The 15450-nt window shown below is 34.4% G+C and overlaps 1 protein-coding gene across 1 annotated transcript; it reads right to left on the bottom strand.

Annotated features, from left to right (window-relative positions):
* Positions 1-749: 749 nt before the first annotated feature.
* On the bottom strand, positions 750-1691 carry LOC308431913 (olfactory receptor 4F15-like; the record flags this gene model as incomplete). The annotated part of the gene is made up of 1 exon (XM_080931513.1): positions 750-1691. The coding sequence occupies one exon, from the start codon at positions 1689-1691 to the stop codon at positions 750-752; it is 942 nt and encodes a 313-aa protein (XP_080787639.1).
* Between the last annotated feature and the right edge of the window lie 13759 nt (positions 1692-15450).

The raw sequence follows: 15450 nt of genomic DNA, 5'->3' as shown, positions 1-15450 counted from the left end.
CAACCAATAATGAAAAATGACTTCTTTCAACCTTTATGGTTGATTTTCAGAAGTTACTTTCAACTTCTGGATTTGCTGCTTCTAGCAAGACATGCATTTATCTGGATCAGAGGAATGAAAGAACATAAGATTGGAGAGTGCAGCTTAGGTTGCAATAGTTGTTTGCATGGGAAGTTTGAGGAAGTAAGATTGATAGTTAATATATGGCAGGTTAAGCAGTTTGAGTACATAGCAGCCTAGAGACTTTAAGTGACTTCAAGTTGTATTGTTAGCTTTGGTTGTGAGGGCCAGACATGCTCCAATTTTTAGCATATAAGGTATTTTCAGAATTTATTTAGCACATTACATTTATTTCAAGTTCTGTGAATAATGTAAGAAAAATGTACAAATTATTCTGAATCAACATAGAAAGTGAATTTCCTTTAATTGCCAAAATATAACTGTGATGCGATAAATATTTCTTTTTATTCTTAAGACAAAAAGATATCAACATATAAAATCAGTTTTAAAAATATATACTGTAGATGGAAATTTATTTTTTCTTTTTAACTTTAGCGTGGATAACAAAAATATAGTTAGCACATAATCCCTAATAAACTCTACTTAAATATGCTATTAATGCTCGTTTACTTAAAATAAATGAATATCTATAAAATGCTAGCTATAGGATAATAAGCTGTCTCAGCATTGCAGTCTTCAGTTATTATTATAGGAGAGCAATCAGAAGATGCATTTTGTGTTTCCATAGATTAGGACAATTTCCTCAGATTGAATAGCTCAGTAATCAGTCTTCTCATTGCCCCCTTCATGTCTTTGTTCCTCAGTGTGTAAATGGCAGGGTTCAGGATGGGTGTAATCATGAAATCAAGAATAGCAAGGAATTTATCTACTGACACAGTAGGAAATGGCCACATGTACACAAAGATGCATGGTCCAAAGAACAAAATTACTACAGAGATATGGGCAGAAAGTGTTGAGAGGGCCTTGGATAAATCACCTGATGATGAATGTTTTCTTACAATGAAGAGGATAACAATGTAGGAGATTATTAATAAAAAGAAGGTGGCTGTGGAAATAAATCCACTGTTGGCAGTAACCATGAACTGCATTTTCTTGGGGTCTATGCAAGCCAGTTTGATAAACTGAGGAAGATCACAATAAAAACTATCTATCTCATTGGGACCACAAAAACTCAACTTGATAATAAAACTTAATTGGACAACGGAGTGTAAAGTACCAATAATCCAAGCCCCAGCTAGATGCAAAAGGCACATCCGGGGGCTCATGATGGTTAAGTAGTGGAGGGGTTTGCATATGGCCACATATCTGTCCCAGGCCATGGCTACCAACAATACCATCTCAGATGCCCCTAGGACGTGAAGGACAAATATCTGGAAGACACAGCCCTGGAATGAGATGGTACTGTGTCCAGAGGACAGGTCAGCAATCATCTTGGGTACTGTTAATGTGGAAAGACATAAATCAATAAATGCAAGATTTCCCAAAAGAAAATACATAGGGGAATGTAAATGTTTGTCAAAGGCTAGTGTAAGCACAACAAGGGTATTGCCCAGCACAATGGCTACATAAAATATCATAGAGAAGGCAAGGAAAAATTGCTGAGTTCTTTTAGATGTTGAAAGTCCCAGAAACACAAATTCAGACACCTCGGTATAATTTTCTATAAGCATTTACTTTTTCTTCTGTTTGTCACCTAAGGGAATGAAAAATAAAAGAATTTCCAAAAGATTATCATGAGTAAATAGTTTAATATCAATTCAGAATATTTTTATTGAATTAAAAATAACTTTATTATCACTAGAAAGCATTGACTATTCTTTAGCTCATTTATGTGTTCAACTAATTAAGAGTCAACAGTTATCTACCATATGCCTGGAAATAAGTCAGGTTTTTAAGAGACAAATGGATTTTTCATCAAACTAAAGAAAATGCTACATCTATTCTTACAATACATTTAAACAAAAACACAATGTCATATCTTAGCTACATGATTCACTGCAGTGGTATCCACTCTTTGAGTAGCTTTGCTACTACTGAAGATAATGAGAAGAATTTCAATCTTTGCTGTTGGTCCACACTAAGAATCCAACATAATTAGACCAGTAGAGTGAGAGGAAGAGTAATGGAGATCAGATAAAAGACAAGCCTAACTTATATGCTTTGATAAGTGATTAGAAGTTAATATTTTTGCTTAAATCAATAAGCTTTTGCAGTATAATAAGCAGTTTGATCACAATTACCACTTTCTAATGGCAGAATTTAAAAATAAATACAAAGGAAGGATTTCAAGTAGCAATTTGTAGCACAAAAAGAGAAATATATGATCTTGGGGGAGCTAATAAATTATTTCCTGTGCTATAAGAAATAAAACTTATAAATCATATTTGTTTTTCATCATTAGTATAGTTGACATCATAAGATCATTCAATGCTTACAAAACAGATCTAGGGTTGCAGAGATGATCATTGATCAATGTTCTTGGTGTGCGTGCATGAGAACCTGAGTTCTGATTCCCCATTCCCTCCTTAAAAGTCAAGTATAATGTGACTTGTTCATGTCAGTGTAGGATGGATAGGAATAAGCAGTTCTTGGGGATGTGAGTCTCCAGTTAAACTGGAAAGGTTCATTAAATAAGCATATCTTAAAATGATAGGTGGGGAACCATGGAGTAAGACACAAAATGCTGAACATGGTAGTGGATTGTTCTACATATGAAATCCCATTTTACAGTTACCAGGAAGGTCTGTTCCAGCCTCAGTATCACCTGCATTTCTCACTTCATCTATTTGATGCCTGAACCCCTTCGTGAAAGACTTGAGGCAGTCAGGCTGAGCACACACATTGTTGTGGATATCTAGTAAGTGCTATAACTAAAGGGAACGCTGCATAGGAGATTTGAGGTTATATTGTGCATAATATATGAAATATATCTAGAATGAATTTGGATACTGGGATAATTACTGGGGTAAGTGGAAAGAGGTGTCTTTTGTAAAGATCCTATAATCAAAATTCTATCAGAATAAAATGCTATGTATAAATTTAAAATATTTATATTCTGGAATCTAAAGTATATCTATATTTAGCATGCTCTTTTCCTTTTTTTATTCCTGATTTATTTTTTCTTATTCTATTGGCTATTTTATGTATTTCATTTCAAATGCTATCTCCTTTCCTGGTTTCCCCCTCTCTCATTTCCCTCCCCCTGCTTCTGTAAGGATACTCTCCGACTCACCTACCCACTGTCATCTCACCACCCTAGCATTCCCCTAAACTGGGGAAAGAAGCCTTCACAGGACCAAGGGCTTCTTCTCCTATTGATGCCAGACAATATCATCTTCTGCTACATATGCGGCTTGAGCCATAGGTCCCTCCATGTGTATTCTTTAGTGGGTGGTTTAGTTATTTTTAACTGTGTGAATCAATCAAATTTTCTATTAAACCACAATGACTTCAATTTTTAAGAAAACAACAGTAACAGCGTTCTTTGAGACACAGAAAAATAATTTTTTACATATCTGCCTTGATTATACTTTCTAAGTATTTATAAATTCTTATTGATAATGTTTTCATGGGAAGAAAAAATATAGCCATAATTCATTCAGAGTATCAATATTTATAAGATGGTCAAAAATTTAACACATAGAATCAATATGCTTAGAATAATAGAAGAGTTTGTGAAGAAAACTCACAACAGGTTGAACGCACGGAGTTTACCAGTCTGATAGCTCATATGTCCATGCTCATCAGTCATTTGTTTTCTGCTTTGCCCGTCAAGATGGGAAGAAAAGGAGGGATTTGGAAAGGCAAGAAAATAGATTAGCAAATGATCCTCACTATTTCTTAAGGTTTCAAGATAAAATATCATTTTTGTGATTGTATAAGCACTAAAAATCAATACTTATAGAATATATTGTTATAGAATTATTAAGTATGTGACACATACATATATAAAAATATACACACATATATAGAATATAGTTTAAAGATGTTAATAGTGAATGTGTTAAAATCAACACATATATACAATGAAAAAATTTGAATCTTAAAAACCTCATGAATTTGTGGGCATGTTCGAATTTAAATATTTTTTTAGGAAAAAAAAAAAACGCACCATGTCACAGCAGCAATAGTGAGTTCTCAAAGGTAGGAATTCATGTGGCTTTCACTTCTTAAATTTTGTATTTCTTTATTGTTTAATTGGTTTAAAGGAATGTTGTACTAGTGCGAATTAAAAATGAGTTTGTAAATACAAAATATTAGGTTCATGAAGAAAAGACTTATACTTTCAAAGGAGGATGTCAGCTTTACACAAACTATCATTTGAAGCTATAATAAAAGTTTAAAATTTGAGAAATATTGTTGTCTCCTAAATCTATGTCACTCTAAAAGAAATATTTCCAATAACAGATTCATCATTAATGTAAAAACTCACATTTATGAGGAATCTATCACTACTTTTCAAAGAGATTAATTATTTGATTGATCCTAGAATAGGACAGATTATGAAAGCCAAAGGAGAATAGACAAGGGAGAGGGGACTTGGGCAAAGAGAGGAAATAAAAGTAAAAATAGAATAAAGCAAAATAATGATATGAAGACAACAATGGAAAGAAATAAAATAATATTTAAAGGCTGGGTAGCTGGCTTTCTTCACACTGACCTATCACTAAGACAAACAGATTGGCTTCAGCTATTCAACAAGAAAAAGTAGATAACCAGTGATAGCACACAAGTGGAATATATCTCGAGTCTTGTACCTACTCACTGTGTGAACCCCCCCCCCCCCAATCAGCCACCACATTCAGAATATCTGTGTAGCAGGCAAGCCCTTAGACTTTGACTATCGACCTTTTCCCTGTGTTCATCTGCCATTTTCTTTATAAGATCATCTCGTCAATACCTTTATTAGCTTCTAAAAAGTTATCAACGAACCAAAATGTTGTTTTTTAAATCAAGATGAAATCTGGGGCTATATAGAGAAATAAAACTTCTAAATTTGCTTGGAAATCCCAATATAAATAAATGCTCATTAGGTGTATATGAACAAAAATAGCAAAGAAGACGGGAAACTTTGAGTGTAACAGCAATACTGGGCATTGGTTATGCAAGAAAAATAACTGCTAACTTCAGTGTACTAATAGTGTCCACTTACCTAACTTCTTGAAATACCCAGAAAGCAGTATTTACACTATTACTGTATGTTTTAGGAAGTGTCTTCCTCTTGGATACTGTATGTTTAGTGCTTCATGCCAGTGCTCTGCCTACACCCTGACAACAGCATTTGGTGACTACCTGATGACTGGTGATCTAAGTCTCCAGATCATTTACCATGGGAATTGTGTTTTTCAATCCCGTGGCTTTAAAGAGAGAAACTAATTGTAAGCATTGGATGATAAAGCAAAGAAAGCAAAATACTTTGAAATAAAAGCAACATCTCAAATTTTATTGCATAATATTAATTATATATAATGTTGGACAATATTACTGAAAATCATATAGCTATTAAGTAATGTATTATCACTTTCTTATTTTGTTAACATATTAATTAGGTTAACAATGAATTAAATTATGACATTCTTATACTTACATGTACTGTATAATATTAACTCCAGTTATCTTTCTTACCTATCTACCCCCTTTCATTTTCAGTTTCCACATCCATAACCGTGCAGATTTTTTTTCATGTCATTATATCTAAGCTCAAATTTCACATAAAATACAAAGTACTTTTACTTGTGACTTTGGTTAATGTCCCCAACCATGATGATATTTGGTTCCACTGGAAAGAAAAGCAAGGAAATTCCAAGGAGCAGTGATACAATTTTTAGCTTAAAAACATATGCAATTGGTGTTTCCATTTTAGAATCATTCATATTTTTAGTAGATGCATATCTTTATATTGTATATAATACACACACACACACACACACACACACACACATATACACACAGGTTATCAAAGTAATGTTATCTACTATTGAAACTGTTTCATGTCTATTTCCTGATGGATAGTGCATATGAAAGAACAGAGTACACTATTTCCTCTTTCTATCATTTTCTTAATACACAAGTGTAAATTTGTATGTATTATGATTTTAGCTTTTATCAGCACTTATAGATATATTTAATTTCCATTAGAAAACTGCAAGGTAAAAATGCAAATTTTTCTTTAATACATGAATACATAATAGGGAAATTCATCTTTAAATATTTGGTTTAGAGTGTTAATTTCTAGTGAAGAATTCAGTCCAGTTGTCTTTATTCTTTTATAGTTCTAGGTTTACAAAATACCTGGATTTCTGCTCAGAATAAAAAATACATATAAGCATCCCAAACACCATATCTTTAGTCACAAGTGTTAAGCAACATGCATTATATACAATTTAATGTTCATTATTGTTCCCATTTAACTACTTTATACACCAAATATTACCTAACCTGGAAGGTTTTAAATTAATATTCTGTTTATTAATTATAATATTGTTTAGAGTCAAATTATATATTTACCTAGTATAAAGTGCTGAGAAAGAAAAGATGAACATACCTAAAAACAAAACAACTGTTCTTAGTCAAAAAGATAAAAGTAAATAACCAAGAAATTATTTTGAAAAATACTATTATACCACCATGGACAAATTATATTCTCATTTACTTTTTTTAGTGCTAAAAACTGAACTCAGTGCTTCATGAAAACTGTATGTTTAGTTCTTTATATTTTTTTTTAGTTTTAATACATTTTATTTATGTATATGTGAGTATGCCTGCATGAGTTAATGTTCATGTTTTTGGGTCTTCAATTCTATTCCATTGATCAACTTGTCTGTCTCTTTACCTATACCATGCAGTTTTTATCACTATTTTTCTGTAGTATAGTTTGAAGTCAGGGATGGAGATTCTCCTAGATATTCTTTTGTTGTTGAGAATTGTTTTTGATATTCTGGTTTGGTTTTCTTTTTGTTTTGTTTTCTTTGTTGTTGTTGTTGTTGTTGTTGTTGTTGTTTTTTTTTTTGCCTTTCAAGATGAATTTGAAAATTGGTTTTTACATGTCTTTGGAGAATTGTGTTGGGATTTTCATAGGGATTGCATTGAATCTTTAGATCATCTTTAATAAGATGGCCATTTTTACTATGTTATTTCTGCCAGTCAAAGGGCATGGAAGATCTCTTCATTTTTCTGAGATATTCAATTTATTTCTTGAGAGAATTAAAATTGTTGTCATTCATTTGTTTGGCTAGTGCTACCCCAAGATATTTTATATTTGTGTCTATAGTGAAGGGAAATGTTTCCCTAATTTCTCTCTTAGCCTGTTTAACATTTGCATAAAGGAAGGACACTGATTTATTTGAGTTAATCTTATATCCAGTGAATATGTTATCAGTTGGGAAAGTTATCTGGCAGATATTTTGGGGTAGCTCATGTATACTATTATATCATTTGCAAGTAGTGATACATTTTTTCTTCTTTGCCAATTCATATCCACTTGATCTCTTTTTGTTGTCTTATTGTTCTTGCTGGCACTTCAAGTACTATATTGAATAGATATGTGAAGAATGGGCACTTTGCTGAGCTTTTTTACGTAGCCTAATCTTCCATTCTGGGTCCAGCTTGATCTTTGAGTGCTGAGATAAAAGTTGTTCTAGTGTACAACAGTGAAGGCTTCAGTTTTGATGGATTGCATATGGACTTTGTGGTACAAAGGATGAAATAAGGTTTCTCCATATGCTAGTGAAGCCCACTGAAACTGAATTACCATGCCAGCACTAAGAGCTCATTTTAAGAATTAGTAGTTGATATGTATTTATTTCCTTCGTTATTTTTAAATTTAAATTATTTAACAATTTTATGAATGTATACAAAATATTTTGATTACATTCAATTCCTATTATCATCTCTTGCTCTTATACTGTTGCTCATACTGGTTCCGTTTTAGTTCCTTTCCTGGTTTCATGCCATTTTTTTTATAATACTCTGCATTTAATAAGAGTTGCTTACATTTAGAGTATTGGTTGCCTCACACAAGATGATATTTTCGATTTCTATCCATCTGCCTGAAAAAATAACAATGTCCTTTTCTTTAATAGCTGAGTAGTATTTGAAAAAATATATTTTGTTTACCCATTTGTTTTATATATATATATATATATATATATATATATATATATATATATATGTGTGTGTGTGTGTGTGTGTGTGTGTGTGTGTGTGTGTGTGTGTGTGTGTGTGTGTTGTTTCTACTTTCTTGCTATTATGAATATAGCTGCTATGAACATAGTTGAGCAGGTGTCCTTCTAGGATTGGAGAACATCTTTTGGGTATAAGACCAGGAGTGGTACAGCTAGATTTTGAAGTAAAACTATTCCCATGGTTCTGAGAAACTGCCAATTGATTTCGAGAAGCTTATATACAAGTGTGCATTCCTACCAGCAGTGTTAGAGTGTTCCTCTTGATCTACATCCTTGCCAGCATGTGTGGTTCTTGAATATTGTATCAATTATTCTGGTATGTGTAAAGTGGAATCACAGAGTATTTTTGATTTGCTATTCCTTCATGACAAAGAACACTGAGCATTTCTTTTTTATTGTATATTATTTGTATTTACATTTCAATTGTTATCTACCTTCCCTCATCCCTATCCCCCTCTTCCTCCCATTGCCTTCCTGAAGGTGCTAACTCTCAGAACTACCCTCTACTCCCTCAGCATCTTGGCATTCTCCTACACTGGGACAATGAGCCTTTGCTAGACCAAAGGGCTCTCATCCTATTCATGCCTATGCTGCTATCCAATGCTGCATATGAACATGGAGTCATGGATCACTCCATGCCAACACACTGGTTGGTCTTTTAGTGCCTGGGTGTTTATCCCATGGGGAACAAGCAGAAATTGTTGAAGTGATTGTCGTTTTTTTCACTGAATGTTTTAGCTCCTTTATCAAGGATCAAGTTTCTATAGGTTCATTTTTGGGTCTTCAATTCTATTCCATTAATCTGTCTTCCTGTCTCTGTATCAATTCCATGCAGGTTTTAACACAATTGATCTGTAATACAGGTTGAGGTCAGGGATGGTGATTTCTCTAGAAGGTTTTTTATTATTGACAATAGTTTATTATATCCTGGGTATTTTATCATTCCAAAAGAATTTGTAAATTGCACTTTCCAACTCTATAAAGAATTGAGTTGAAATTTTGATGGGAATTGCATTGAATCTGTAGCTTACTTTAGATAAGATGGCCATTTTTACCATGTTGAACCTACCAATCCCTGAACATGGAAGATTTTACCATTTTCTGAGGTCTTCTCCAATTTACTTCTCCAGAGACTTGAAGTTCTTGTCATACTGATCCTTCACTGGTTTGGGCTTACCTGTGGGCTCAGGAAAGAGAATGTTCCTGAGTCTCTCTGGGTGCTCAGCTCTCTGTGGACTAGCTGTGAGTACTGAGGACTGTGTGCTTGCTCTGTCTGTGGCTCTGGGCACAGATTGACCAATTTTAATGTATTTCTTGGTTATTTGAGATTCATTTGTTGAGCACTCTGTTTATCTCTATATCGCCAGTTTAAAAAATTGTTTAATTTTGACTATTTAGGTTATCTAACTTATTGTGTGCTGTATATATTTTGGATATTAGACCTTTGTCAGATGTAGAGATAATGAAGATCTTTTCCTAATTTTTACTCTGTCATTTTATCCTATTGATAGTGTCCTTTGACTTCCAGAAGCTTTTCAGGAAAACACATATGACATGTACTCACAAGTAGATGTTCGGCATTAAGTACAGGTAATCATACTACAATTCATAGACCCAATGAATCCAAATAACAAGAATAGTAGGGAGGATGGTTAAATTTTTTTTGAAAAGGTAAAATAGAATTGATATAGATGGAGGAACGGAACTAGGTGTGAGAAGGAAGGTGAAAGAAAATAAGGTGGAGAAGATCAGATGTAGCAAGAACATGCAAGAGAATGGAAATCACTTAGTTCTTGTTTGGGGGAGTGGACTCTAGAACTTACCAGAGAAAGGGTGGATAGGAGGCACCAGGATATTGTTGCTGGCTACTCATGTTGTGACTCCTAGCTGTGGTGGATATGGATCCTGAAGTGGCCAGACTTTCAAAGAAGAAAAGAACTAATGCCAATACTGCTCAAACTATTCCACAAAGGAACATTGCTAAACTTATATTATGAGACCACCACTGATACATAAATTGATACCCTAATACACAAACCATACAAAGAGTGAACAAAGAACAAAATTTCAGACTGATTCCCCTTATGAGTATTAACACAAAAATACTCAATAAAATATTCATGAAATGAATCTAAAAACATAACAAAAACATCATCCATCCACTATAATCAAGTAGGCTTAATTCCAGGAATGTAGGGATGGTTCAATATATAAAATGTCACCAACATAATCCACATTATAAACAAACTGAACAGAAAGAAAATCACATGATCATCTCACTAAATGCTGAAAAGCCATTTAACAAAATTCAGTGACCCTCCATGAAATGATAAAAGTCAGAGAGAGCAGAGATACAAGGCATATACCTGAACATAATAAAGGATAAATTCATCAAGACAATAGACAATATCAAATGATATGGAGAGAAACTTGAAACATTTTCACTGTAACTGGGGACAAGACAAATTTATTCACTCCCTCTATCTCTTCAAGTAGTTTAAATTCTAGCCAGAGCCATAGGACAACTAAAGGAGATGAAGGATACAACTAGAAAAGAAAAAGTCAAAATATATTTATTTGTAGAGGATATGGTAGTTATATATGTGACCCCCCAAATACTACCAGAATTCTACAGCTGAAAAATAGCTTAAGGAAATGCTGAGTTCTGCCTGGCCTAAAAAAGACAGTTTGGCATAGTTTCCTGCCACTGTAGCAGAGGTAACATGGACTGGAGCACTAAGAGTGCTGACCATTGCTATGGATGTAGGACTTGTTTGTATAATAATATATATAATTGACTTTATGTTTATTCTTTGAAAAATGTTCTCCTCGTAAAAGTTAATCACGCCATGATACTTACATATAGTTCAAGACTAGGGCCAAGGAAGTGTTTAAGGTGCTCAGTGAAAATGGTAAATGCTTTGACCTAGGACAGCCCTTAAGTTTGTAGTAAAGAACTCTGAAAATAAAGAGTTCAGCAATATATAATTTCTCATTTATATAAAATTAAAGGATATAATATAAATTATATATGGGTCTTCACAGGCCTAAAATAGTAGGGGCAGCTATACTGTGGGTTAGCTTGTCAAAAAGGTAGCAAGGAAGGAGATAAGGAGATTATGAAAGTGATAATCTCATGACAGAATATCCCTCAGCTAAATTTACTATTTGTACTTACAAATGCACACAAATATTGAGTTAAAGTTGAGCCTGGTACAGAGCTAGCTTAGGCCCAGATGTGGATGCAAAAATCCAAGGCAGATCCCACCCAACTAGTTTATTAACTGGGTTTACAATGGCAGCCATAACTCCAAACTCATTGCTATGGTTTTTTTTTTGGGGGGGGGTGTTTGTTTTGTTTATTTTTTAAGAGTATTTTTTTTTGTCTTTCTAAAAATCAAGTGGCTAAAGTCATATACTGATTCTAGGGACAACCAAAGGGGAAGCAAGGTAAAGACATAAATTAATATATACATAAAATACTATGTTTTGGACCAAAGGACCTAAGCTATCTACAAAGCAGCTTGGAAAAACCAGTCAAGTTTCCAGGGTGCACAACAGGCTCTCGAAACATCCGCCACCAGGAATAGCAGAGGTCCAGGGACACAGTCCAGGTACAAGGGAAAGGCAAGAACAAATCATGAACAACAAGATGGCAAGAGGAATGCGAAAGAACTTACCCCAGGGAAACCAAGACAACCTGGCAACACTAGAACCCAGTTCTCCCATCACAAAAAAACAGCAGAATGCCAAACACTACAGAAAAAAAAGACTCAGACAAGAAATACTACCTCAAGATGATGATAGAGATCCTTAAACATGAACAGGAGCAAAAGCATAAAGAATTAGAAGCTTTTAAAGAGGAAACAAGAAAAACACTCAAAGAACTCAAAGAACTAGAAGAAAACAGAAACAAAGAGATGAAAGAATAGAAGAAGGAATTTAAAACAGATATAGACACAATAAAGAAAACACTAAAAGAGACAACACTAGAGGTAGAAATCCTAAAAGAAGAAATCAGGAGTCACAGATGCACACAATTCCAACAGACTATAAGAGATCGAAGAGAGTATCTCGGGGGCCAAGGACAGCATTAAAAACATAGACAAAATAGTCAGAGAAGATGCAAAAAACAAAAAGCTCCTAACCCAAAATGCCCAGAAGATCCAGGACACAATGAGAAGACCAAACCTAATGATAATAGGAATAGAAGAGGGCGAGGAATATCAACTAAGAGGTACAGTAAATATCTTCAAGAAAATCCTGGAAGAAATCTTCCCTACCCTCAAAAATGATATGACCACGAGCATAAAAAAAGTCTACAGAACTCCAAATAGGTTGGACCAGAAACGAAATTCCTCCCGACACATAATAGTTAAAACACCAAGTGTCCAAAGCAAGAAAGAATACTAAAAGCAGTAAGGGAAAAAGGTCAAGTAACATATAAAGGCAGACCAATAAGAATCACACCTGATTTCTCAACAGAGACTATGAAAGCTAGAAGAGCATGGACAGACATCATGCAGATACTGAGAGAGCACAAGTGCCAGCCCAAGTTGCTATACCCAGCAAAACTATCAATCACCATAGATGGCGAAATGAAGATATTCCAAGACAAAACAAAATCCATACAATATATGACCACAAACCCAGCACTACAATGAATTATAGGTGGAAAACCCAATACAATGAGGGGGAACCACCTCATAGAAAACAAGAAAACTTCTAAGCAAGAAAACCAAAAGAAGAAAGACACACAGGCACAATTCAACCTACCAAAGAAACAATAGCAGGAAACAGCAACCAAGATTTGTTAATATCTATTAACATAAATGGACACAGCTCCCCAATAAAAGTATATAGGCTATGAGACTGAATACATAAACAAAACCCAGCATTTTGCTGAATACAGGAATGGCATCTCAGAGACAAAGACAGGGACTGTCTCAGAATAAAAGGTTGGGAAAAATATTCCAAGCAAATGGCCCCAAGAAGCAATCTAGAGTGGCCATTCTGATATCAAATAAAGTAGATTTTCAAGCAAAAGTCCTCAAAAAATAAGGAAGGACAGTTTTTGCTCATTACAGGGGAAATCTGTCAGGAGGAACTCTCAATCCTTAACATATACACTCCAAATACAAAATACCCATATTCATAAAAGAATCCTTACTAAAGTTCAAAAAATACATTTTACCCCACACAATAATAGTGGGAGACTTTAATACCACACTCTCACCAAAGGACAGATCATGGAAAGAGAAATTGAACAAGGACACTGTAAAACTAACAGAGACTATGAACCAACTGGATTAATAGATATCTATAGAACATATCATCCTAAAACAAAAAAATACACCTAATTCTCAGCACCTGAAGGCACCTTCTTGAAAATTGACCACATGACTGGACCCAGAATGAGATTCAATCCATAGACGAAGATGGAAATTCTCCCATGCATCCATTCGGATCACCATGGTCTAAGGCTGGTCTTTAACAACAAAGACAACAAAAAGACCGTATACAATTGGAAACTAATCAATGCTCTATTAAACGAAAGCAGGGTTAAAGAAGAAACAAAGAAAGAAATTAGGGATTATCTAGAATTCAATTAAAATGAGAACACGACATACGCAAGCCTATGGGATGCAATAAAAGCAGTACTGAGAGGAAAACTCATAGCTCTGAGTGCTTCCAGAAAGAAACTGGAGAGAATATACAATAGCAACCTGATAGCACAGTTGGAAGCTCTAGAACAAAAGGAAGCAGAAACACCCAAGATGAATAGATGGCAAGAAATAATCAAATTTAGGGCAGAAATAGACCAAATAGAAACAAAATGGGATTATTTAGATGGTTTACCTGGTCTTGGTTTAAATTTGCTATCTTTTATCTATCTAGGATTTCATCCATTTCCTCCAGATTTTCCAGCTTTGTTGAGTATGGATTTTTGTAGTAGGATCTGATGATTTCTTGAATTTCCTCAGTTTTAGTCGTTATTTCTCCACTTCCCTTTATTTTGGTAATTTGGATACTCTCTTTTTGCCCTCTAGTTAGTCTGGCTAAGGGATTATCAATCTTGTTAGAAAGAATCAACAAAACCAAGGGCTAGTTCTTTAAGAAAATTAACAAGATAGTTTACTTAAATGACCCAAAAAGTCCACCAGAGAACTCCCACAGCTGATAAACAAGTTCAGCAAAGTGGCTGGATACAAAATTAACTCAAACAAATCAATAGCCTTCCTATACTCAAAGGACAAACATGAGGAGAAAGAAATTACGAAAAAGGTACCCTTCACAATTGTCCAAAAAACTATGAAATACCTTGGTGTGACTCTAACTAAGCAAGTAAAGGACCTGTACGACAAGAACTTCAAACTTCTAAAGAAGGAAATTGAGGAGGATCTCAGAAAATGGAAAGATCTCCCATGCTCATGGATTGGAAAGATCAACATTTTAAAAATGGCCATCCTACCAAAAGCAATCTACAGATTCAATGCAATCCCCATCAAAATTCCATTTCAGTACTTCATGGAATTGGAAAGATCAATGTGCAATTACATATGGAACAACATTGACCCAGAATAGCGAAATCCATCCTCAACAACAAGAAAACATCTGCGGGAATCACTATCCCTGACCTCAAACTATATTACAAGGCAATTGTGCTGAAAACTGCATGGTACTGGTACAGAAATAGGCATGTGGATCAATGAAACAAAATAGAAGATCCAGAAATGAGCCCTCATGTATATGGTCACCTGATTTTCGACAAAGGAGCCATAAACATTCAATGGAAAAAAGACAGCCTATTCAAAAAATGGTGCTGGTCCAACTGAGACTCAGCATGGAAAAGAATGAAAATAGACCCTTTCTTATCTCCTTGTACAAAGCTCAAGTCTAAGTGGATCAAAGATCTCCACATTAAACCAGATACACTGAAACTATTAGATGAGAAAGTAGGGAAAACTTTAGAACATATAGGCACAGGAGAAAATTTTATGAACAAAACACCAATGGCTCAAGCTCTAAGGTCAAAGATTAACAAATGGGACTTAATGAGATTGCAAAGTTTCTGTAAAGAGAAGGACATTGTCAAGAAAACCAAAAGGCAGCCAACAGAATGGGAAAAGATATTTACCAACTCCACATCAGATAGAGGCCTAATATCTAAAGTATACAAAGAACTCAAAAAGCTAGACACCAGAGAATCAAATAACCCTATTAAAAAATGGGGTACAGAACTAAA

Source organism: Micromys minutus (genome assembly GCF_963924665.1).
Source record: "Micromys minutus genome assembly, chromosome: 17".
In the NCBI taxonomy this organism is placed as follows: Eukaryota; Metazoa; Chordata; class Mammalia; order Rodentia; family Muridae; genus Micromys; species Micromys minutus.
The sequence above is the reverse complement of the archived record's forward strand: the minus strand, read 5'-3'. Positions and strand labels throughout refer to the sequence as shown.